Below are 26,126 nucleotides of genomic sequence, written 5' to 3'. Positions count from 1 at the left end.
TTTGTTGGCCCACAGAGGTTAAAGGTTCACAGTGTGGTGTCCATCTTATCCTTGTCTCTTTGTGGACACCTACAGGAGGAGATCTAATTATCCAATGGCTGCTGGGAACTTGGTAGGTTAGATGTAATAGGAGGTGAAAGGTTGTGACATCTGTCTCCATGGAGCTATGTGTGGTATGGGTTGGTTTTATGGTATTGGTATGATGTCATTTAAAGGAGAGATGGGCCTTTTTGTGGTTTCTTACCTCACTATCCAGCCTCACAATTTAATCTGAAGTTTTCAACTTTGGTACTTTTGGTTCTCATTGAGTGAAAAATGTGTATGTGATGGGAAAAAGGAAGGAAAAATAACTCACACTAGGCTGCATGCAAGCACAGTAAAAAAACACACAGCAACAACGTATTGACTGCTTAAGGATGGCACCAACAAAAAATAGAAATATGGATCTTGAAGATTACAGCTTCAACATTATCCCGTTCCGAGGTATAATCTTTCTCTTGTCTTCTCTCTATGTATCAATCTTTCTATGCTATATATGCTTGCAACTGTGGATCTCCCTTTATTCCATCTGAACATTTTCCTCTTTTTCTTTATGTCCTGGGCTTCTCCCCAGGCCCCTTCACGCTCATGCCTCATTACATGCCACATACTTATCCGTAATAGGTCCAGCACATGTCAAAGAGGGCCCACATTAATGTGGCCTTGATGAAGACTTCATTGGGTGTCAAAGCCTCATATATATAATACATTCATCAATAGCTCACTCACCGCTGGCAAATACATCTCGGTAACATCGACCACAGCATGAAACATATAGGGAGGTTATTAGAGCTCACACACATTACAGGTGTAAAAGGTGGGCTTGATTGAAGTGCTTTTATATTCTCATTTTCTGTGCAGATCCCGCTGGCTATAATTTACTAGTATCTCACTTCTACCTGCCAATCTTGTCCCACATTTAAATCTCACAAATCCGGTGGGAGAAATTGAAACAATTTCAGCTAATTTGGCCCTCACCTGAACCTTTCCTGAGCTACTTTTTGATTCACATATCTTTGTGATCTACTTTGAAGTATGCCGAGGGAGAAAACAGGAGGTGTGATATTTTCTTCTGGTTCAGACTGTTTGACATTCCTGTAATAACTTTTGTCTAACCAACAGTGCATTGGCTCTGTGTACTGCTTGTAATAGTCGTGTGATTGCTTTGTCCCTTGCTTATTTACTCACATTCTTCCTTCAACACGTACATCATAGAAGTAAGAGCTCCACCTTTGAAATATAATTTTCCCTGGAGAGACGGCTCCATTATTAGAAGTCAGGCAACTGTTCTGATATCGTGGAATTTTTAAATACAACGGCATGTGTGTAAGCACTGGGGTTTGTGTATAATCGCATGTGTTTTAGTATTGGTATCATATATTGTGAAGGTGATGTCTGTACATTAAACCTCAGCTATGGCTAAGTAGTTGTCATCACCAGGGTTGAAGTGTGAATGCTGCTGTGTCTCTGTTGGGAGTAGCCACAGTGCTGAGTCCTTTTTCTCACCTCCCTTTACACGTTGCCAATTTCCATTCCTACTCTTTGAAACATCCTTCTTTTTCATTTTTTAATCCACCTCATCTCTGTTTATGTGTCAGTTCCTCTATCAGTCTCTTTCTTCAGTTGGGTCAGCTAATAAAGGAAAAACTTATGGTAGTGTCAGCTATTTAGTTTGTGTATATAAACCATTTTTCTCTTAATGTTCGAGTGCCAATTGAGTAGAAACAGTGGTTTCTCCGTACTGGCAAACCTCATTTTTGAGGGCTAAGCAGAAAATCCCTCCCACCACATCCCTCCGTTTTTGCTCTCTCTGAACCTCCTTGGCCTGTGTCCATCACCAGCACGCTGGCCCCTGTACTGTGTTTTAATGTGGAGCTAAATATAGGCTTGCATTGTGCTGCTGTGCTTAATATGTGTGTTTGGGCTGATTAGAGTTGAAGCCTGATCTCATCCCACCACAGACCCCTAATGCATGCCGCGGTCTCTGGTTTCTATCTGGACTCGGGGGCAAACAGGGGAAAGTGCTGATATAATCATCTTTAGGGTTGTGAGTTATGTGACTGAGAGAGATGGCGATATTACAGAGCTAAAATGGAATTGAATGAGTCTTGGATGGAGCGATTATAGAGACAGCTGTTGTAAGATTGGTTGTTAACATCGCTGGGAATCAGTTTAACATGGTGTTTGCTTTCGATATTCACTGACAATCAATGATGGTCAAGAATTGGTCATTTGAATAGTTATCATGTGTGATTTGTTGGGTACAATCTCCCACATTCTCTGTCTAATCAGATGTGGAATTATGTTGTACAGGAGAGTGGTATATGCTTTGTTCATGTAATAGAGAGGCAAATCAATAGGCTTAATTTGTGTGTTGTATTGACTTGGGGCTCCGGCCATTTTAGCAGATATAGTGCCATCAAATGAGCAGGTTAGAAAGAGAATTGCACTTGCATGAAGAGTGGAGTCTTTCTCTTGATCCATGTGTCTGTTTCTTTCATTTGCCCCTCTTGTACCCATCCATCCCTTTTGTATGTAGCCTATGTCTCCCTTTTTCTAGCTTTCCTCTACATCTGTCCATTTTCTTTTTCTCTCCCTTCTTCGCTCACTCCGTTTCCCTTTCCTTGTGTTCCTCTCCTCCATCACCACAGAGAGGCCTCTCCGGCCTCAGTCTATCCGATGGGAACTGACACATAGCGCATATAGGCAAGCAGGGTAACATGCGCCTTATGGGAGCTTATATTGTACAACAGGAACAGGAACAAAAGAGACGGCGTGCTGGGCTGGTGGGAGCCATCACACACACATACACACAGCACATTTTTACATGCCGCTCGCTACTGACACCAGAATTCTTCAGGCTGACACTGGTGATGGATTAGATGCGTTATCGAGGCGGAGAGAGGCTCTATGTTTTCTCCCAGTGCGCAGAGAAAGAAAGTGAGAGAAAGAGGGAGGGAGAGACACACACACACATAGGCAGCTGAATAGCCTATACCCATTCCACCTGAAGTAAAGAAATACAATAGCAGTCTGCTACATTTCAAGCCGGGTTTCCAGGGCAGACATGCGAATAGATAGAGATGGTGAGCCTGGTTGGTACACAGTGTTCTGCCAATTGTCGAATACAGCCAGCTGATTTGTATCTATGTTCATGTTTTCATGAGATGTGTACTTGTGTGTATGGGGATACATTCATGTGCATGTGCCTCTGTTCTCTTGTTAAACAGGAAATAAGGGTGGTCTCACTGGACTTCTGGTGTGTTGGTGATAAATTTTCCCCTTAGAGTGACTCATACTACCAGTACAGTCACCCAGATGCAGCCCTAACTCACGCCCAAAGGGACTGACTTCATCCTGGGCTAGACATTATACATCCATCTCTAGGGGAATGGACAATGGATCTGTCAGAAAGCCTCATACCCCAGTGTCACCCTTTTTTCACTCCCATGTAATATACAGTACTTACACTCAAGTACATGTATACAGACAATATAACACAAGCACAGCACAGAGACTCACGGCAGGAAGATATTGGGTTTGAATCCAATCCAATGTGTGCAGGTTTGCGTACTCTCTCTAGTGTTCGTATGGGTTGCCTTTACTTTTTTCACTTCAATAAATATTGGAGTCATTCTCCTGCCATTTCTCTAACATTTGCTGTATATCTGGAGTCCTTAACACAGGTGAATGTTTAACATGGAGAGGTTAAAAGCAAAGGACAAATTACAAGTATGTGGGAAAATGTATTTTTCCTCCTCTAAGTTGTGCTTGCAAGGCAAAACTGATGTGGTGAGAGCACATGGCTGTCACAAAAGCCTTTCAAATCATGGATGTCTCCTGACAAGCTTCACTGGCTCTTAAAATGCTGTCAGCAGTCTGTCACCTGTCATCTGGCCCAAGGTAGCGACCAATCTCCACATCAAATTCAAGGCTATTTACTGAGGCTAAGATTGGTCCCATCAGACATATTGGATTTGATTGGATAAGGTTTATCATGGTCATTGTCAGATCCCTCTGACCTGTGTCTTTTTCAATCGGCACAAATCGTAGACTTGACTACAGAGCTCCCCCCTTTCCTCAGCAGAGCCTCCTCGATAGTGTCTCTGTAAAGGGTCATTGCATTGAGACAGAGCGAGAGAGTGTGTGGTTGTGTGCTTTCGCAGAATCTAATCCAGTGCGTGGGATCAGCCAGATAAAGGCAATGCCTATCACTTCAACATCCAAGACTGTTGAACTGGATTAGTGTAGATGCAGGAGATAGCTGCCAGATAGGTTACTTAAGGAGTTCAACTTTCACTCTCCACTCTCGTTTTCTCTCTCTGTTTCTCTTCGAGCACAATATGTTTCTGAGTTTCAACAATAAAAGCACAATCTCCCTAAAATCAACTCCCATGCTATTCTCGTACAGGGTGTAGGTGGAAGACCTACAATTTGACTTAATCCTGTCCTGGTACAAGGTGTTAGTGTAGGGTGTGCTGTACACTGTGGTTTGGTAAAGGTTCACATGCGTGGGTTACAATCTGCCCTGCCAGCTGAAATATGGTGGTGAAATAATGTACACCCTCAGATGGATCTGTATTGGTGTTGGCAGCCACATGTAAACGTGCATCCTGTTTCAGAAATGCTAACCTCCCTCAAGGCTAATGTTAGAAAATAGCTTTTTTTTTTCAAATCTGAAAAGAAAGCAGCTCTCAGGTAATAGTTAGCAGCTGTGGTCATTAAAGGAGAAACATTCTTTAAAAATTGAGGGGCTAATGTTGAACAAACACTTGGAGACAAGTTATAAAACAGAAACCATATCAGTAAATCAGCATTCATTCCTCACACTGTTTTGCTTCTAAAAATGTGTTTATATTAGAATGTTTTCATTTTAAAAACTAAATTTAAACACTGTCATTTTCTGTCTCAGTCGCTTCACATACAGTGTAGGATTGTAAAATTTGGAAACCAGTCATTTTGGCATTTTGCATAATGTTGCGTAACAGTGTCTATAAGGGGACCTGCAGTTTTGGCTTTTCCTTTTCCTTCTATCTCTGAGCAGCAGCATCCACAATGCACTGCAAACACACATTTGATGCACTTTTACCCTGGATTTATTCAGCACTTTTCACTCAGCAAATTGCTTCACACAGACTCACACGGTTGGGGATCCAGTGTCTGGCACCGTGTTCAAAACCAGTGAGACCAAGGGAGAGAGAGAGAAAGAGAAAGAGGAAGGGCAATTTGAATTGGAGTTTGGTCAATCTTCAAACGTTTTTCCAGGGTGCTTACATGGTCTGATCAAAAGCACCCCACTGGCAGAGGCCCTTGTAGCCACAAGGGGAGGCCTCTGATGCCGCTGCCATTGCTTCCCTGCTGGCCAAACCCCCCCACCTCCTACCCACTTACGCCTGACTAGGTGCTGCAACGTTAAGTTTGTACATAGAAACAAAAGTCATTTTTTAATCTGCTTTTTTTTTTGCCGAATGTGAGCAGCCTGGGAACTTTTCCCTCTCTTTTGAGTAGTGAAATATTCGGTCCATCGGTTACAGGGAGGCTCCTGCTGTCATGAATATCACAAAGTATCCAAAGTGTTGGAATTTTAAGTTTTGTTCAATTATTGTTTCAATACCAAAAATGGAAAATTCTAATATTTTTCAAGATAATTTAACTATTTGAATGTGCATATTGCAGAATAAAAATTAAACTTTGGATGAACAAATGACAAGCATGGTAAGAAATAAATAAATGTGCACATGGTCACTTGGTCACAGGTAGCATTTAAAAAATAAATATTTATACATACAGTATAGTACTGCAGTTAAAAAATGTAGTCCAAAGCTATTTAAAAGTGGTGAAAGTGGTTTGCATTTTGAAAACTAAATATGGCGACTTTGCGTGTGCTCCAGGATTTATAGCCAGCTGATTAAGAAGTCCTCCTACTCAGTGACGCCTGGGGATATTTATTTCTGTCCTTAGTTCTCCAAGCGTCTTTCACAATGGTTCTTTATGTCCGTTTGGATTTCTTTGTATATGAGAGATATTGTATCCCTCATGTGAATATTAGAAGAAGTGTGAATCGAAATATCTCAGTTTCTGACCATCATTTTTACACTGTTTTTCTTTTCACAAATATTAACTACACAGGACACGGTGCCCCTGGGGCACATGGAGAATGTTTTTCAACACTCTCATCCGTCTTCACCTTTTCCCCCCTCCTTTACTTTACTCAGTTGTAGCTCCCTGACGCCGGCAATAGAGAGGGGCTGGGGGACCATGTTAGACTAGGCTAAACCAAGGGCAGCTCTCAGGGGCTGCAGGGATTGTTTCTGTGGATGGGTCCTCCTAAAATAAAGGGGCAGGAATACTGTCAGAGGGGCTTGAGGGTATGAATCCAACCTGTTAGCAGCCTTCTCACCCAGCATGATAAATAATGGAGGGTCAAATGGGACAGAAAGGGGATAGGTTTAAGTACCTGAGAGAGCAGGCGAAGTAAAGTGATGCTGAAGAAATGAATGCTTCGTGCCTGAGAGTCGCTTACTCAGGTAGTATACTGTAGCCTGCTAGAATGGTAGTGTGGGAGTGAGTGAGGGACTGCGGTAAACAGAGGTTTTGGCAGAATTATTTTATGTCCAGTAAGCCCTGGTTTCTCCATTCACTTGCCAAAGGTTTTCATTTTCCTCCTTGTTTGTCTCATTCGGCCACCCAGAGGTGAGCCTGCCCTGCAAAGTACTTCACATTCAACAAAGCCTCCTCACACACGTGCTCACATTTCTTCACTTCCTTACAAGGTTGTGGGTGTGTGTTTGTGTCTGCATATGTGTGAATGTAACACACTTTGCAAGATTTACAGCTACTATAGAAAAGCTGCTTCTTAATGTGAAAAGCAACTGCATGTGGGTGTGTTTGTGTGTGCACGGTGGGATGGTGTGAGTGCTTCTGGAGTGCTTGACTGTCAGCTATGTTGATTCCATTTTCCATTCATTATTTATCTTTTTGTACACACCTCTGCACTCCTGATTAAATGTGTTTGCTTAACAGGACAGTTTACTGTTGCTGGTAATTGCTAGGCCTGGTATGTTAGTGCTTTTGTTGTAGTGTGTAACGAAGTGTTATACCCCTGCCTGGAGAGTAGAGGTTTTGTTCTGGACACGCTCTAAGACAGCTGTGTGTTTGAGTGTGTGTTTCTGGCCAAATGTGAATTTAGAGGCCCCTGGACAGTGGTGAGAGACTGTGTGATAGCGATCTGATTCAGATGAACTGCAGGCATGCAGGGGGAAGGTCAGGTTATCTTGTGGTCCCTAGTGGCGGCCTGCTAGGACACATATCACAGCATGACAGTCTGCTCCTACGGGTGCACACACACCCACACTGACACAGTAGTGAACAGAACAGCGCTGGTCTGGCCATGCGCCGACATGCTTTATGGATGAGCATATTTGCTGAGGTCTCCCTCCGCACTGCAGTGTCAGTAACCAGATGAAGACTGGCACGGCCCCCACATCCTGCCTCTCTCCTCCTACATATGGTTTTCACATATGTCTTCTTTTCGATGTTTGGATTAGCCTGCCAAGGTCAGACATAGGTCAGCCGTGGAAGGCTCAACCACTTTGAGCTCTGGCCCTTAACTGTGCCGCCTGCTGTCTAGTACTCAGCTAACCCTCGAGCTTTGAAGGCAAAGCTCAAGGGGCTTTGTGCGAACTAACATCATGTTTCTTTTACTTGACCATCCAGCAGTTTGACACACATGCATACTCACTCACACAAACACAAAGGCCTGCATGTGTGTGCGCATGTTCGCTCACATACCCTCCCAGTTGATCTCCTTTTGACAGACATATGACCTTGACTTTTCCCTCTGTGATGTTTTATAGAGAGTCTGGCTGCTCTTTGGTGCTGTCACCATTTGAATAGATAGATGAATGTTTGGGTGGAGGAAGGCAGGCGGGGATGGACAGATGATAGAGCCATCAGCTTTCATGGGTGGAGGAGGGCCCATTCACATGTGACATCACAGAGACATGTCTCACGCACAGCGTCAGGAAACCCAGGCTGCCCCTCGAGATTTACTGGTTATATATTTGGCCAACAGGATCAGATGAATAAAGAAGAAACCGGGCTGGTATTGGCCCATTTGGGTCAGAGAGGGTCATTTACCTCATATAAGTCATTAGAATGTTTTTCCACTGTTTTTGTAGTTAGGTGGTCTTGGCCCCAAGTTCAAAGCTTTACTGGGGGAATAAATCATTCATCAGGAGAAAGAGGAAAGGAAAACAGAGCTAAGGTTTCACAAAGGCCTAATAATATCGGCAAATAACAGTTGTTGTAACTCCATCCTACATGGAATTACAGGGGGCTAACCTTTACATTTACGTCATACTGTGAAATAATACGAGTGCCACACATTTTTTGGCAATTAAAATGAAAGTATTTGAAAGTCAACTAATCATCTCTCTGCTGTTTTCAGTTCTTCGATATTCATAGCTATCCAAAAATCCCTCTTGAAGTATCTCAACCTACCTGAATCTCCAAGCTAAATGATAATGATAGATTGTTTTGCAAATAGTATTTGACCTGCATCTGTCACCCTTGTCAATCACTCTTCGTCTGTTTTCCCATTCCTGTTGCCATACTGATATAAATAGCAAACATTGACCTGTTTGTGTTTGTGTGTTTCTCAGATTCGTGTCGACGGGCCTCCTCACGGTGGTGTCCAGTATGAGACAATATCGGTCATCAAGGACGGCAGCACTATCCTGCGAGATATGGCCTTTTCCCTTGACCGCAACTACCTCTACGTCATGTCTGACAGACAGGTAAGTGTTGGAAAGACACCTGCATGTAAACCTGTGCTATTATACAAGTGCCCTCATGCAAGAGAAAGGATGGTTTAAGTGTGTCTCTCTGTGTGTGTGCATATGTTTAAATGTCAGGCAAAGGGTGTGAATGTGTGTGTGCTCTGGCAGGGCCCAAGATGGCCCACCTCTCAACATCACCAGCACCACCCTCTGTTAGCTATAAATAACCTGGGTGGCACAGCGGGGGACGTTGTGACAGCGTTTGATAATGAAGGAGAACAATGAGGGCAGGGAGAAAGAAAGAAATAAAGAGACAAGGAAAAGACAAGGTAGAATGAGAGAAGAGAGAGAGAGAGAGAGAGAGAGAGAGAGAGAGAGAAAGATGAAGGGCACTAGCCGGCTGGCTGGCTGGCTGAGGCAGAGGATGGGAGGAAGAGTGATGAGGGAAAGAAGGACAGCTGGAGGAGCGTATGACTAAGACAGAGTAAAAAGAGACACTGAGAGAAAAAGAGAGAGACAGAGTGCAAGGTCATCCTTTCACACTTCTAATGAAGTGACACAGCATTGCAGGGCGGGTGGGAAGCAGCCGATAGTCATCAATGCAACTGACATACTAAGTAGGCAGAAGAGGCGAGGGCAGAAAAGGGTGGAAAGGGACACAAGGACAGAGTAGGGGTGAGGTGATGAGTGGAGAGGAGGGGACAACATGATAGGCCAGAAAAGAGATGAAAAGTGGAAGAGAAGTGACGGGAGGAGAGGAGAGGAGGAGCAGCTGCAGGGGAGCGTGGCAGCGCAGCAACCCTAGAGACAGACGACGCGCGAGGCTGTCAGTGTGAGGTGATAGATTGCCATCCTCTCTCCTTATCTCTGCTTTTAACACACTCAACAACTGGCTGGCCAAAGCTTACAGGTTAGGAGCTGCGGATGTGGTGTGAAGGAGTTATTTAGACAATAGTGTCTATTGCTGAGAGGTGCGAAAAGATGAGCAAGCAGATTTACTGTAATCTACATTTGTTTTTTCCAGTGACTAACACAAAAAAAATTAAAAGTTGCTCAGACACTTTCCTGCTGTGAGAGTAAAAATATAACAATGTCAACTGCAATCATAGTACCAGTAATAGCTCCGTACTTCAACCAATATTACTGCTGAGATGCTTTTATTTTACAGAAATAATATCTGAACAAATGAGAGGCCAAATTATTTAAAACCTCAAATCTCTCTTTGATTAACAGTTTAGCCATCAAAATATTTTATTGTACAGCTAGTATTTAATTGCCTTTTTATGGGTATCTCCAGGATAAGAACTTAAATCTGCTTCATTCTTGCACAAACACAATATATGCACATGTATCTGACAGTGAGATGATGACATAGATTCCACAAGTAAAGAGGAGTTTGTACTGAGTCTAAAGTCTGTTTCCCATATTTATCAAATCCTTTATTCCCATTTATTCCGCAGATGAAACAAGCTTTTGATGTTGAGCTCATAACTGCTAGTCATCTGAATGAGAAGTGATGTTGGTGAATATTATTAGTATTCAGCTTGTAGACTCTTCTGTTTTGCTCTCCAGGGGTTGGGGAGGATCGAAGCAGACAGACACACGCACACATACTGAAATGCTTTCAACTACTTTGGGGATGTTACCCTGCATGTTCAAGGATACCACTCGATAGTCACACCTGACAGAGTAACTGGATTGGGATTTAGTGTGGCCACACACTCATTCAGCCTTTTTCCATAAATTGACAGATTCAACAGAAAGTACATGTTTTTTGATATGCGATTCTGGACAGTTAAATCAACATGAAATAGCTCTCTCTCACAAAACTGTAATCCAGAAAATGTGAATTTAATCTGTGATGTTCTTAATTTAAATAAATCTTATAACATGTTAAAAAATGTATGTGTTAATGATCTGAATGAACGACTAGACTTTACTAATGTCCAACTGCAATAATGTAATGTTTTTAAGGTAAGCTTTTTCAAGCAAATATTCATATATGTAATTGTTTGCAATTAAATCATGAATATTCCTCTAGATCCACCCCTCGTTAGGAGACATGATGCGTAATATATTGTGTATTCTGTCTGACGTAACCTCGTTCTACTCAGGGAGATGAATTTGCGATGTATAATATAGGGTACCACATTGTATTTTTCAGTAAAGCACCAGCACTATCCACTAAAACACACAGCAGCCGCCTTCAAACCAGCCCTTTCACACTAGCATTTTGCGGAAAAGATCTATTTGACCTTTATCTCATCGTTAGCCTAAATGTCACCTCGAGCTACACTTGAAGTCAGACATTCAGGGCATCATGAGATCTATCTTGTCTGAGCTCCACTTGTTCCCATGTGTCTGGCGGATGCCGTATGAGGCCATGCCATGGTGATGGGAGACGCTAAGAACAAAGGGGGGATGATATCAAACAGAAAGCAGGGCAGATTTGGCTCCAGTTGCATTTCCTACTCTGAATAACAAAGAGGCCCTCTGTGTTTGGCACAGTGGGAAAGAGAGAATACAGAGAGACCAAGGGAGAGACAGACAGACATTGAATGAGAGAGAGAGTAATATTTGCTCAGCGAGGCCATGCTCCACAATCTGGACTCTCGCTCTCTCCAGTCCTCACACCTGTCTGTGTGTGTTGTGGCGAAGCTGAGAATCGTGGGATGTGCGAGGCCTTTGTAAACACAAACATGCAGGCAGGCACCCACAGGGACACACACAAACGCACTCTCACACACACACGAAGCACATGCTCCCTCTGTTTTCATTTGCATAGGTACCGACATAATGCACTGGCACTCGCAATCACGTGTACACTCTCACAAAAAAACTATAATTACAGACACATGCAAGCAGCAGTCTCTCATTCAGTATTCAAATAGAATCTCCATAAGGCTTTCAGAGGCTTTTCATCTAGCCTTTTTCTCTCACCCGCATATATAGATTACACCTACTGCATATGTATGGATATTCTTCAGTCTCAGTCTCTTAAACATCCACTGCCTACCTCAAGTTATCTTTCAGTGTGTGAAGGAACTTTCTGCTCTCTCTCCTTCTCATTTGTTTCTTTATTTCACTCCCACACCAGCCACCATCATTCACTCACCCCCAAACATATTTAATAGCTCCCTGTTTCATATTGGATCCGTGGTGCTGCCATGTTAAACTGTGCTTTTGTTTTTTAGATGTAATGACAATAGCATCCACCATATTAATGATGTGGTGAGATTGACCCAGTGCGAGGCAGCGCAGTGGAACTGATGAAAAGACCTGGCTCACTGACTTTCTCTTTTCCAGGAGCAGTATGAGTGTCTGTCTGTGTGTGTGTGTGTGCCTTCCTGTAGGGTGCTGTATCATTACTGACAGTCCTGAAATACATAGCAGGAGGTTTTCATCTCAAGATTTATCTTCAGACATCTGTGTATATCCACTATGGTGCCTCTGTTGAAAAACCTCAAAAACACGCTTGTTGCATCATCTCTGGATTTTCACAGGACTCACACTTTGAGCTTTGTGTCTTCCAACTGTCCTTGTGCATCCTGTGATTCTGCAGATCCATTGTATGGATTCCTGCCAGATCACATGTTTGAGTCATGTTGCGTGACTGCTTCTATATTTAGACCAATAATCCAGCGATTTTGGTACTTGGCTGGGTAGCAATGCCGGCGGCAGACGTTGTGATGGAGAGAAAAAGGTCATAGCTGTTTTGGGAGATTCAGTCGAGCTGCCTCCTAGACACATCCTCGACTTTTTCTCTCTTCTCTTTTTCTGTCTTTTCCTCTGTCTGCGTCATATGAAATGCCCCCTGAAATGTCTTACATTCCTAAAACACCTCACTGCATTTAATATTGCATCAAAAGCAGTAGATTTCAAACTGAATACCACATCTCTTCACTGCTGTAACAAAGCAGGCATGGGTATGTACTACATAACATCTGCCTAAGTTTTACATGTTAAAGCAGGGGGCTTTAACTTTTATCTATAAGTCCTACTTTACATACAGCCAGATAGACGGTGCCTAGAGTAGTACTCCAATGCCATAGCAATTGCAGCAGAGGCTCTAATCAAACAGGTAGAAAGAGTATTCATGTGTGAATGGCAGCTGGAGCAGAGCTAAACCACTGGTGCTTTTGCCAGCTCATGCAAATTCAGTGTGTTGGATCTGCATGAGTGTTGGCCTCATCCCCACCGACTGGAGCCTGTGTCTTTCTCCCTCTGTCTCATTCATTACCCACCACTCCACTCTTCCACTCCGTGTTTATTTTTTCAGGATGTGTGTGCCTGAGAATGCAGAAGGGCTTCACTTGTTTCCTTTTAACACAGTGACCAGCCCTGTATTTGTGTATGTTTGTGTGTGCCGTACTGCATTTTGGGAGTTCAAGCCAACGGAGGGACATACAAGCATGCCTGACACTGTGGCCCACGAGAGGCCTTAAGCAGCATTCGTTCTCTTTGTTGTCGGTTTATCAACACAATGCAGCGCACTGGGATAAATGGCGACATCTACTCCAGTATCGAATGGGGTCTTTTGGGGCCTGGATTATCAACATTTTTATGAGGCCTTTTCATTCCCTTTGTGGTGTATTGTGCTGTTATGGCCACTGGCACCCAGCAGTAGGGCAAGCACTCATCACACACGGTTGAGAATCAGTGACTGCATTATGTCGGTTGCTTTGGTCAGCGGCCAGTACGCAGAGCCCAGGCTATAATGTATTATTCATGGGGAACAATCAAGATTTAACATCTGAAAGGGTTTTGAAGTGATACCTGTGGCGTGGCCTTAGTTCTGTCTGAAAAGGTTTTTGAAAACACCTTAATAAAGAAAAAAAATACTCGGGGAACCACACACACACAAAAAAGTGGTTACCTTTTTTATCATGTCTTAATTAAATCCCAAGAAAAGAAGCAGGTGTTGACTTTGTAATGGAGCTCAATGGTTTTTGTAATGTTTTATGGCTGTGGCAGACAGGAGTACATAATAGACCTTAACAGACTTAATAGTGTTCTCAGTGAAATAGTGGCCCTCTAATTGCCAGCTCTTTGTAAGGATAACTGTGAAATTCTTGCTAGCATGACCAACTGAGGGATACTGAGCTGGCTTGTAAAACAGGCTCGTCTTTCATGGACAGACACACAGTCGTCCCCCTATAGAGGCGTTCAGCCATGTGCTGCTGTCACTCTTCAATACACCCTTGGCTCTTTAGCAAACATTAAACCCCCTCAGCCTCCAATCCTCGTACGCCATCCTTCCTCCCTTACCCAGCTCCATGTATGGAACGGCAACATTACAGCTCACAGATTATCAGAAAAGAAAAGAAGACCTCTTTTTTCAAGCCTGGCAATTTCTTCCAGGTGCTCAGCTGTGAAATTTGAAATCCATGCATGGATTCTTTCTTCTTTTTTCAAACCTTTTTTTGTATGAGGCCTTTTCTCAACCTGTTCTCCCTCCACGCACCCCCACCCTTGTTTCCCCTAGACTTTGCTCGTTCCCCTCCCTCCTTCCCTTATCCCCCAGAACCTTTGTTTGGCTGGTGTGGTTAGATTGGGAGGAAATGGGTTCAGTGGTTATCAAGACAGGAGGAAATAGGATTCATTCACACCTCGTCCAGGCTTAGATTAGCTGACATGCCACTGGCTCATCATTATGCAGGACTTTGGTGTGTATGACATGCTGATTTCATGTGTTAATGGGCATGGAACACATGATGGCTTATAGCCAGGCCTTCCACTGTGCACTGTAGGTGTTACAGCTTGTGTAGACTAAAAAAAAGCGACAAACAGCAGTGTTGGTGGAAAGCCTTTTGTTTCCTGGTTTCACTGTTTACACCCTCCACAACAAGCAGATTGGACTGGCTCATGTCCAGGACACTCATTCAAAAACTTAAGTATGTGTGCATGTTTTTCCTGGTGTTTTTTTTCTTCCTAAAAGCTCAACTCTGATTTTAATCATCTAGTTCAGAGCTTACCGGAAGATGCTTACATCCTTTTCTCATAGTAAAAACAACACTAATCTGGTGGTGAGGGAAGAAGTCTGGCAAAGGTTCAGGCCAAAAGAATGGACGAAACAGTAGGGCAAACAAAGTCAAAAAGGCACAGGGACAAAAGATTAGTGCTTTGTGACTACTTCTTCTGAGCCCCTCCTTCCTTTCCACTCTTTGTTAGTCTGCTGACAGGGCTGAGTAGCAATGGGGTCTCCGGCAACTACCACAACCTCAACAAGTGTTGCCTTGCTGTCCCTTGACCCTGCATTGGGCCAAGGGCGGTCTGATTAGCTTGCAGCTGCCAGAGAGTGAACAAGACCAGTGGTTTGACCACTGACCCTTATCTCTGTGTTTCTCACCAATCTGTCCGTCAGTGACACTCGGACAAAGAGACCCAATAACTCGACTACCCTCCGTTACAGCACAGAGGACATTCAAGAGGCAGCTTTCAGGATGAAAGAGCAATCAGTTGAATGTGCTGAATTCAGTTAGCAACTCTGTGAAGTCCCACAGTCTATCCAAGTTTTTTCCCACTATCCTATTTTTCACCCAACTGAGGTTCAAAAACTGGAATGCTGTATATTCTCCTCTCTTGAATGCAAAATGCTTTTTTGCATCCCACGGGGTGTAAGATATATCTTTCTCTCATAAGTTCCTGAATGTTCCCTAATTCCCTAATTCCCAGGCAAGTCTGCACCGGTGTTTATGTTTGGAAGAGACGTAACCTAAACAAAGGTTCTCTGTCATGCATGAGAAAACTCTGATGCCATGTGCCAACATATGGACCACACATCTGCATCCCATGGCACCCTCATCGGGGCTGATCATGAGAGGGGAACCGTGGCCACAGCTTACTGGCATCTATCTGTTTTTCGACAGACCTCAGCAACAGTCAAACATCTCTGGGACAGCCTGCTATCAGTCAGACAACAGACAATGGCCTTGATAGATTGGTCGTCATGTTTTATCTGGGATGTAAGCGCGACAGCAGGGTCAGTTTAGCAGCCATAGGGGTGAGGGCCAGCAAATCAATCGCACGGTCGCTTCCTTACCCAGGTGCTCTGCAGTTGGAAAGGGGTGGGGGGGCTCCAGCTTGGAACCTTAGGCTTAGATTCTTCGCTGCTTCCGTAACAGCTTCACTTGATATTGACACCTGGACAAATTAGGATAAATTCCCCTGTCAATACACACATCCAATGTTATTGATGATGCCATTTAGCTTTTCATTCTGAAGAAACCACTTTCATCCCTGACCCACTTGTCAAGCTCCCTTAATCTTGAGCTTTGTATGTGTGTATTTGTATATTTATCTATGTGTGTGTGTGTGTGTGTGTGTGTGTGTGTGTTCTTCCACTATTCTTGTGTCTTGAAGTAAAACTACATGTTACCTTTGCTTGGTATTATTTTACCTTAAGTGTATATTTTCTTTACCGTTAGTGTTGTAGTAGTTTTTTCTTGTAATTTTAAAGCATATTTCTTTATTGTATGCATTTATTGTTTTCCATGTTGTATGTGCCCTCTTTCCTGCCTGAATCAATGTGTTGGAAGGTTTATGTGCACTTTATACATTTATGTGCTGTCTTTCAGCATTGTAAGGTCAGGGGTTGTGGGAAGTTCAAGGGTTGACTGAGTCTGTTCATCAACCCGAAGGGGTCACTCAGCAGGTCATTTTGAGACGCCCCTTCATTAAATCATGTTTTTATAGCATCCATCCATCTGCTTGACCACTGCTAGTCAGTTATTTCTTTCTCGAGATGACTGATATGAGTATCCTTCCCCCTTTCGGCTATGTTCTAGCAATGTTTTACATGTCTGAATGCCGAGCTCTGTTTGCTCCCTCTGTGCTAGCCCACCTAACACAGGCACCTCATTTGCATGAGTCCCTGAGCAGGCATTGTTAATTGACTTAAGCCAGGATTAGTGTTAATCAGGTTTTGTGCCCTGGAACCATTGGCCAATCCTAACCTCATTATTTGATAGCAGCACACGTCCTGTCAGACCCCATCAAGCTGTTAATTAATAGAAGCCTTTGCACCCAGGTCCCAGCTCAAACCCTCTCTTACCTCCCATTTCTCCATCCATCCTCCCTCCCCCCTCTCCCACCTTCACACCCAAGTCCCCCGCCATATCAGCAGAGGTCAATACATGGTAACGCACTGTACTAGCTGTGAATTCAATGACTATACCAGCAGTCAGTGTTAGCAGACCATGCAGCTGTCAGTAAACAAGCAGCGTGTAGCATGACATCTGCTTCAGGTGAAATGGTCTCGAAATAGACTCAATAGTGTCAAGTCCAGTATGAATGGATTTCAAGACCCACATGAGAGACCCTATGGCGGGTTGGTGTCTCGCTTTAAATTATGTGTGTGTCTGCACATCCCTCAATACCAGATAAAACTCATGGCTGTCTCCCATTCCGACCCCTCCTCCCCTCTCCCACAGGAGTCTCTCACTGCCCCCCTGACATAATATGAGATAATGAGGAAAAGGATACCTGATCCTTAGACTCTCTGACACCTCTGTCTGTGTCTGTCTACACAGCCTCCCAGAGCTTGCCATTAGCCGGCTGACTGTTGCTGCCACAAACGTAGCCCCTGAAAAGAAATTCTAATTTTTACATTACAGTCTGGCTCTTTTGCTACATTGCTGAAGCATGAGGGATTCTTCTGCACATGATAAATATATGTGTGAGTAGCAAAGTGTGGGTGAGCGAGGCAGTGTTTTATAAAGGTAACTAATTACAAATATTTAGTATTTATGTATTTAAATAGATTTTAGAAAATCATCACTGTAAGCAACTTGAGTATCAAACCTGTCCTTGAACTTATTTAAAGCCCCTCATTATCTAAGAACAGTGCTATTTATCTCTGATTAAGCTCCAGTTTCAGCCTCTACTTGATATTGTGTTGCTGAGTTTATATTCTGAATTATATATATATATATATATATGAGCTTTCATGTAGGTAGGTGTGTATTTTTTTTCACATTTGTGTGTAGTTTATGTGTGTTAATGTGCACTCACTTTGTGAATGTGAGCCAAAGGAACAGTCCAGGAGCCATCCTGCCAGAATAATCAGCTCTATAATTAAGAGCTGTGAGTATGTCAACTGCCTTCATATAACCCCCCTTCTCTCTTTCTGTCTCTTTCACTCGCACTGTCTGTCTGCCTCTATAATGGCACAGCATTTGTCTGTTTCCTCCCTGCGCCTATGCAGAATGCTCATGACATTTATTGTGAAACTAATGGCAGTGCTTCACTCCTCCTAATTGTAGGCTTTAATTGCAATAATTATTTACAAGCCTAATTAGAGCCTAGAGAGTGTCAGGGAGAAACACGAGTGCTGGTTGAAGAAATCGCGACAGGGTTTGTCAGGAGCCAGGCGAAGAGTAAAGTGAATAGAGTGGCAATGTTTGGTCTATAATTGGGGGAGGCCATGTCTGCAAGTCTCACTGCCTTTCTCGCTTTCGCTGTCTCTTTTTGTGTCTGTCGATTGCCTACCTCCTTAGCGCTGAGATGGGGCTGCAATCACCAAGTGAAGAGTAGTCTGTTTTGAAGCTGAGCCCACACATCAGTGGATAGCAGCAGGCTCGGTCACCAGCGCTGTGGTAAAGGTGTTTATTTAGAGGTCTCAGGCTGACTCTATGGACTGATCTTTCCTGTTTGAGAGGGGCTGACAGCTCACTTCACTACACCTCCAGCTGCCTTCTAAAGGGGTGAATAAATGTGAGTGTGTTTTTGTGAGCACACATGTATCTTACGTGCATTTGTCACTGAGTACATTGTTACTCTGTGTGTTCTAACCAGAGCCTTGGTTCATTTGCTGCAATCTAGCAGAGCCTCAGGAGGTCTTTTGTGTGTGTGTGTGTGTGTGTGTGTGTGTGTGTGTGTGTGTGTGTGTGTGTGTGCGTGCGTGTGTGCGTGTGTGTGTGTGTTTTGCCGTGTGATGCAGTCATGCTGCCAGGTCTGCAATATGCTCTTTGTCTGTCCTTCACGAGGCCAATCTTAGTAAACAGGCTACAGCAGGAGAGCTGCTGGTTTTGATGGGCTACCCATGGCAGCTCACCCCTTTTCTTCTTCTCTTTACCTCTCTCTCTCTCTCTCTCTCTCTCTCTCTCTCTCTCTCTCTCTCTCTCTCTCTCTCTCTCCAGTTGCTGGGGTTCTGCAACACATTCCCCGATTTTCCCCACTTCATTCCCCCCTTTCTCTTTTCTTCTTCCCCTTTCTTCTCTCCTGTCAGTGCAGCGTCCGATGGGAGGACTCAATCCCACAATGCCATTCTCCTCTCCCCTGCGGCTCACTTTGACAAAGCTGTCAGCCTGAGCCCTAGTGATGGATGTAGTATTGTACAGTGCATGTGTGTATGTGTTTTTCAATGGTAAAATAAGTCTGGTATTCTATTTTGGACTCTTGCCGAGTAGTAAAATTAGCTTTATATGCACGGAAATCTGTAAATGGTAATATATATAATTTACAGATGTGCGTGACCCAGATCCTCTGTTTACCCTTCTACCTTTTTTATTTGATGTTGAGGGAGTAGAGATTTGGAAATAGAGTTTATGTAGGGCTAGGTCTGTGTTTTTATTAAGGAAAAAATGATAACATTCACATGCACAAGTGCAATGCACAGACAAATATTAGAGAAAATGCTTGCTGTCTCTCTTTATGATGGTGTTGAAAGCTGTCCTCAAATGTGCTAGAACACACACTCACAAACAAACATTTATCTATGGCTTCTGCTCGTACATATGCAGACACACATTCGGCTAAAGGACGAAGATGAATGTGCAGGGATGGATAACATATCTCTAATGCAATATTTGAGGAAAAATATTAGAAAGAGCACAGGCTAGATAAGGCCAGTGATTTAAACAGTGCGTCTGCCGACAGCCTGTTGAAATATTACTCTTCTTGCTGACTTGTAAATCGGATATTTGCAGCCAGAAGGATCACATGGTGGTAATAGATAGGGCCATAGAGTGACGGATGGGGCTGTGTGGGGGATTTGGATGGAAAAACGACACGGCAGGTTTGTGGTGGACAAATAGTGTTACCTACACTCTGAATGGAGGCAGCATCCAGAGCTGTTTAAAGTTCATATGTGGAACCAAAAACACTGCATCCCTCAGAGGCAAAACGCTTATTTATTTCACATTTTCCAAAAGCAACTGGGGAGCAGTTAATTTGGCTGCACAGAAGCAGCTGTCTGAGAGTTGTGGGATGAGAGGGAGAAAGAGACAGAGGGTGGAGAGAAGAGAGACGAAGAGAGTGAGACACAAAGGCAGTTTGGGCTCATTATGTTGATTTTTCCTCTTCTGCCAAACAAAAACACCCAGGCACTTTTAGACACACCACTGGAGATCAGTCACTGCTTTCTTTCTCCTTCTCACCCCACAGAGTTTCTTTATAGGCAAATCTAATATTTTTCTCTTCCCTGCAGGAACGTGTCTGCCCATAGCCTCTGTCTCTATATATTTCTTATGGAATCAAATTGAATTAAATCATAAGCTTTATTATAGGCTCTGAAGAGGTCTTTCAGACTCAGCAATACTTGTAGCCTCTTATTACTGTAACATATCACCAATAAAATCTAGGTGAGGAGTATTTTGTACGTGATACACATGCAAACAACCTCAGTACACATGTGCATGTATGCATGCATGGATTCTTGCAAACCTGCCCCTCGCACATAAACACACACACACACGTGTATGTATGCATACACACCCAATTTGGGATTACATGAAGTGTCCCACACCACCTGAGCCTAGTTAGCAATGCCCCTCCTCCCTTTCTGTCTCTCCTTCTCATACACAGACTAACATTCATCTAGGCACACACACTCTTACACTTATGCACAAGCAACAGCCCTGAGAGCAGTGGGGTGTAACCAAACCCTTCATTTGTATGTACATCATGTACACTGGGAGAGACACTGAGACAAAGAGAACAAACATGCTCACATGCATGCACACACACACACACACACACACACACACACACACACACACACACACACACATACGCTCACAAAAAAACCTTACACACTCAGACATGCACTGTGGAGTCCCTCTGTGGATCAGAATTCATTTCTGTCTGCCTTCCCCTCCAAATCAATACCCCCGTTGGTCGACAGACAGCCGTAAGTGTGCCAGGGAGGCTCCCCAATCTCACACACACACACACACACACACACACACACACACACACACACACACACACACACACACACACACACACACACACACACACACACACACACACACTCATGCCTGTTGATGTGTGATGGCCTCTGCTGCTTCCTTATTAACTCCTCACATGCTGACTGAAGCATACACCTCATTACTGGCTGCATTGACAGTCTGGGATCCCGCTGAGGGACACGCAGACACGCTGGACTAAGACAGACAGGCCAGAGATACACAGAAAGACAAAGAGGTACAGTGAAGTGACAAACAAAAAGAAGGCTGCATAGACAAGCAGTCCAGACAGATGGGTAAAAAAATGGGATAAGGCAGGTAGATTGACAGACAAGAAAATCAGTCAAAAAATGCTCAATTGAATGTGCACAGAAAAGCGAAGATGTAAATAAACATAATATTAAGTGAGACGGTTTGTAGACAAACACTGTGACCTTGACTACCATAGACGTGGACTGACCTAGAGATACAGCAGTGGAAGAGAATGCGGGTGTTAAGAGGAGGAGAAACTAAAAGTAACATGTTGTTAATATAGTCTGTACTCTTAAGTATCACTCATAGAAACAAACTAATTTATGTGAATTCCGCTATATACCTTAATTTCCCTCTAGTGATGGTTAAGCGCACTTGAACTCCATTCTTTCACTACTTCAAAAAAAATTTCAGAAGTGACTAAAGATTTTCCAACCCACTGCTAATGTTAATGAGTCATATTAAGCTTTGAAGTGGCTGCTTTTCAGACACACTATACCATTAGCATTAGTGCCCAGTTTCTCATGATGTCTGATGGTGGCTGAGTGGAGGCAGGTATCCAGATATGAATTCAGCTTGACAGAAAAACCACTAGACCTTAATTAGACAAACAAAATCGCAATTCACAGGCTACATTTGCAGTAAATTGCGGAACTTATTGAGCCCACATAATATACATACTACATAAAGTACCAAGATGCAGAGATATGCACTGTTTTAAACTGAATTAAAGTACCAAAACTGAGGTATCTACAGTGTTAAGCATTGTCAGTCCATTGTGACTAAAATAAGGTTAAATCTAATTTCAGCAATTTAAACGATGCCATCCTGGTATGTCAGTGTGTCACTTTTTGTAGCTGTCTTTGCATATGAGTGCACACACTTACACATACAAATGTATAAATACTCTTAGGCACTTTCACAGCTCCGTGTTTCCATCTCTTAAATGTCAGTGTGGGCCTTTAAACCAGTTGCCAGTGAGCAAGCAGGGTAGAGGGGGGTGGGCTGTGAGTTCAAAGTGGTCAGGCAGCATGGGTGTAATTTCCTCCTTTTAGCCTCCTGACTGAATTACTGAGCAAAGAGGCCACCTCGACTGGAAGCCCCAAAGAACACGGGTGCGCAGAAGAGTGGGTTCAGGAGGGGGAAAAGAGTAGGGGAAGAGATGGGGAGATAAGTAGAAAAGAGAGGCGAGAAAGGGCCAGGGAAAGAGCTGTGGACTTTCAGATCATATCACCAGTATCCATCTTAACACCTTTACCTTCTATAAGAGGGTGCACATGAGATCTGGAAAGCAGTAGAAGGCTGTGGCAGTATCATTAGCTGTGCTTGACATTGTGCTATTAAGTGAAGCTGTGAAGTCGTTCACAAGTAAATTAATGTTTTTTCCATGCAAGTTTTCTCCTCAGGTTATTAGTTGGCAGAGTGCCAGTCCATTAAGGTTGTTTGGAGTGAAGAATGCAGTCATGTCTCTCTGTCAAAAAGAATAACATCTGAAAATCAGATGTCTCGCCATGCTTTTGTGTTTTTATGAACATCGTTTTCTAATGTAAGTTATTGAACAGTTTGGGGAGCATTTTAAACCTGTCGGCACAGTGGTGTGCAATATATACAAAGACAGTCGAAGCACATACACACAATCAAAACACACACAAATAACTACACACACTTTTCGGTCTAACCTATTCCCGTTCTCTTCTTGCCCAAAAAGAGGACTGAGGCCATACATAATTGATACACTCCTAGCTGTATCGACTGGTTAGATTTTTCATCCTCCTCACTGGTCGATTCCCTCACTCCATTATTTCTATGCTCGCACTCCCTCCACTGCCTCACATCCCCCTGTGACTCCTCCCTTAAGTCCTCGAGTCTGTAATACCTAAACACACACACACAAACGCAGACAAACAGAGATTATAACACAGTCCAGTCTCCCTCCTCCACCTTCCTTATTGCTCTCTGCCCGGCTTTGTCTTTAATCCATACAGTTGGCTATCAGTCCAGGAGACATGCTGAAATTTAATGCCATGTTTGTGTAAGTATTTGATGTGTGTGTGTGTGTGTGTGTGTGTGTGTGTGTGTGTTCTGTATTGTGTGTGCCCATAATGCCCATGAGAAAAGGGATTTTTATCTGTGCTTTTACACAGGGGCACTGTAAGGGGGAAAGGGGATACTTACTTACTATAGCTGAGAGAAGAATTTAAAAAATATATATTTTTTGGGTTCTAAGGTCCTAAAAATGTCCAAAACATAAACATTTTTGATATATTGTGAAATTGATCAGTAAATGATGAATAGTTGAGTCTTCATGGACAAATGTTTGGAGTGGATTGAATAATGGGGGCATGGGACTGAGGGTAACACAAACATCCCTCCAGAAATGGCATATGTGTTCTTCACCCTTGGCACCAGCAGTACTTTATCATTTGAAATAAACAGAAGAAGAGCTTAGCCTGAGCAGCAAGAGCCACCAGGACTGGACCATATACAGTCAATGGACTGGACAGACAAACACATGAGCGCCCCGTACAGGAACACGTATCCAGAGAAAAAGACTCTTGACCACATGAATTCCAGCACAGACACCACAACAATGTCTCTTTATCACAAGAAATGTCATGAAAAGAACAGTGTATTATTACCACTTTAAATACATAGTTATGGTTCTTGGGTCAGCGTTAACACATAATGGCCACTCAGCTTCAGAGTTCAAACTACGGTCAGAAGGCACACGCCTGACCTGTTCCTCCCCTTCTCTCCAGCCTGGCAGTTTGTCTCCTACCAGTCTGTTACTTCTGATGAGGTGCCAGGGACCAGGCCTGCCCAGAACTGAGGGGAGTTAAAGCCCTAATATGGGGTGGAGGTAGGGGTGTTGGTGGGCTACCGATGCTCTTTGGCATGGGGATTTGGAAACAGCAGTTCTGCTTGATTAAACTGTGATAGCTAGATATCCACCATAATCTAGTATCAATTCAGAAAGAGTTAGTGTAGCTGCATCCCCTCCCCCCATTCTATCTTTCAACCCAGCCTTGTGGTGCTACAGCAGTACAGTATAGTACAGTGTCTTGATGTTTTTCAATTGACCCAAATCTAGGAGCTCAGGCCAAATCCAATAAACAAAATAAATGTGTGCCTGTCTCTGTGTGTCTTTGAGTGGGTGAATAGACAGAGAGAAATAAATAAGGAAAAGATGAACTGAGAGAGCTGGCTGTGACAATAAAGGTTAAAAGCTCCCATTTTTACACCAAATCATTTTGGAGTATGGGAGATGGCAGTATTTGTAGATGAGGCAAGCTGTATCATTTCATTTTGCCTCGGCCGTTTCTCCCTTCCAGATTTAGCCTCTTAAAATCAATGAGTAATATCTACTCTGAATGCTATCTCCTCTACTTTAAAATCAGTTATTCTGAAACCCACCCAGTATAAAAGCGTCTGACCTTCAGAAAAAGCACTAACACACAATGGTACTGTATATCCCATTGAATCCTCCTAACTTCCATTTATCCAGAACCTATCCTGCATTAGTGCTGTAGACAGTTCTTTAATAAATGTTATACAGTAGAAGAAAATCAATATTGTGTATTTCTACACAAAACTTGTTTCTCTCAAATGACTTGTGAGGGAGCCCTCTGACATCTGTAACAAGAAAAACAACAAAAACAAGCATTTTAAAAGCAATTCCTTTTAGCATGGAACAGAGCACCAAATAGTAACGGTACGTCTCAAGGGGATAAAGGTTGTAGTTTTTTTATGTCTATGATGAGGAGGATTCTTATGGGCAGCTATTATGTGCACATGTGGCTGTAATTAATTACTTTTGCACATTTGCTCTTGGAATGTGGATTTTAAGCCGTCACCAAAGCTTCCAGCTGTTGTGGTGTCTTTGCACTGTCAACTCAAGGCATCCATGGGATCAACACCCGTGCACCCCCAACAGCCCCTGTTCTGTCCTTAATCAAGCTGGGTGTAATTGGTGTGAGCATGGAGGCCTGATTATCCTTGGACTAGCCACAGCACTTCAACAGAACCCCTCACCTTTTTGCTCAGGGCCTTCCAGGCTTAGGATTGGATATTGATGATTGGGTTGAACCACTGACTGACCTGAGTTTCATACTGCAAAAAACACCTAGATAAATATATTTTCATTTTCAGTCTTAATAGAGGGATAAGATAGCCCCTTGCTTTCAATGCAGTGTTGTTTTCTTTCAGTGTTTTTGTTACTATGAGAGAATGCCATTCCTTGTGGGTTGATGTCAACAAGCTTGATGAGATGGCTCCGCCACAACACTGAGGAGTGGATTTGTTTGGGTTTTAGAGAGTACAGTAGAGGGATTTTGTGAGTTTAGGAAAAAAGGACCAGAAAGAGGAGCAGAGCGCGAGAAAAAGACAAGGGAGATGTGGACGCTGTCCTTAGGAAGAGCCTCAGCGGGATTACTAGAGCAGATTAAAGAATGGCCGGTCGGGGAAATGGCTCAGCCGTCCATGTGTAGTCAGCCTGGACACAGGAAACACAGACTGCACGGTCACTGTGGGACTAAGAGACTGAGGGGCATGTAGATTTCATTGGTTTTCATTCATTCAGCAGCAAGTATTTGCTCTTCTTTTGTGTCTTTGTCATTAGACCCGCTCAAATACACACACACACACACACACACACACACACACACACACACACACACAATACTCCTTCCATGCTTTCCCTCTCTCTCTCTGCTGGAATGGGTATTGTGTTCATGATCGATGTGCCTCATTCCAGTGACGTGGTAGCCTGGCTAACTCTCATTAAAAATGGATAGGGTGTAGGGGCGCCATCAGTGTGTGTGTGCTTGTGTATGTGTATGTGTGTGTGTTTGTGTCTATACATGTTTAA

The 26,126-nt window shown here is 43.3% G+C and overlaps 1 protein-coding gene across 2 annotated transcripts in view; it reads left to right on the top strand.

Moving 5' to 3' along the window:
• plxna2 (plexin A2) overlaps window positions 1-26,126 on the top strand; it is a 164,696-nt gene that overhangs the window by 58,699 nt on the left and 79,871 nt on the right. For both annotated transcript variants that reach the window (XM_051425086.1, XM_051425087.1), the window contains exon 4: window positions 8,703-8,837. In XM_051425086.1, coding sequence (XP_051281046.1) covers window positions 8,703-8,837 — 135 coding nt within the window. The remainder of the gene's footprint in view (window positions 1-8,702; window positions 8,838-26,126) is intronic.

The sequence above is a fragment of the Dicentrarchus labrax genome, unplaced genomic scaffold (assembly GCF_905237075.1).
Source record: "Dicentrarchus labrax unplaced genomic scaffold, dlabrax2021, whole genome shotgun sequence".
NCBI classification, from domain to species: Eukaryota; Metazoa; Chordata; class Actinopteri; family Moronidae; genus Dicentrarchus; species Dicentrarchus labrax.
Note: the sequence above shows the minus strand (reverse complement) of the source record. Positions and strands in the feature narration are given on the sequence as shown.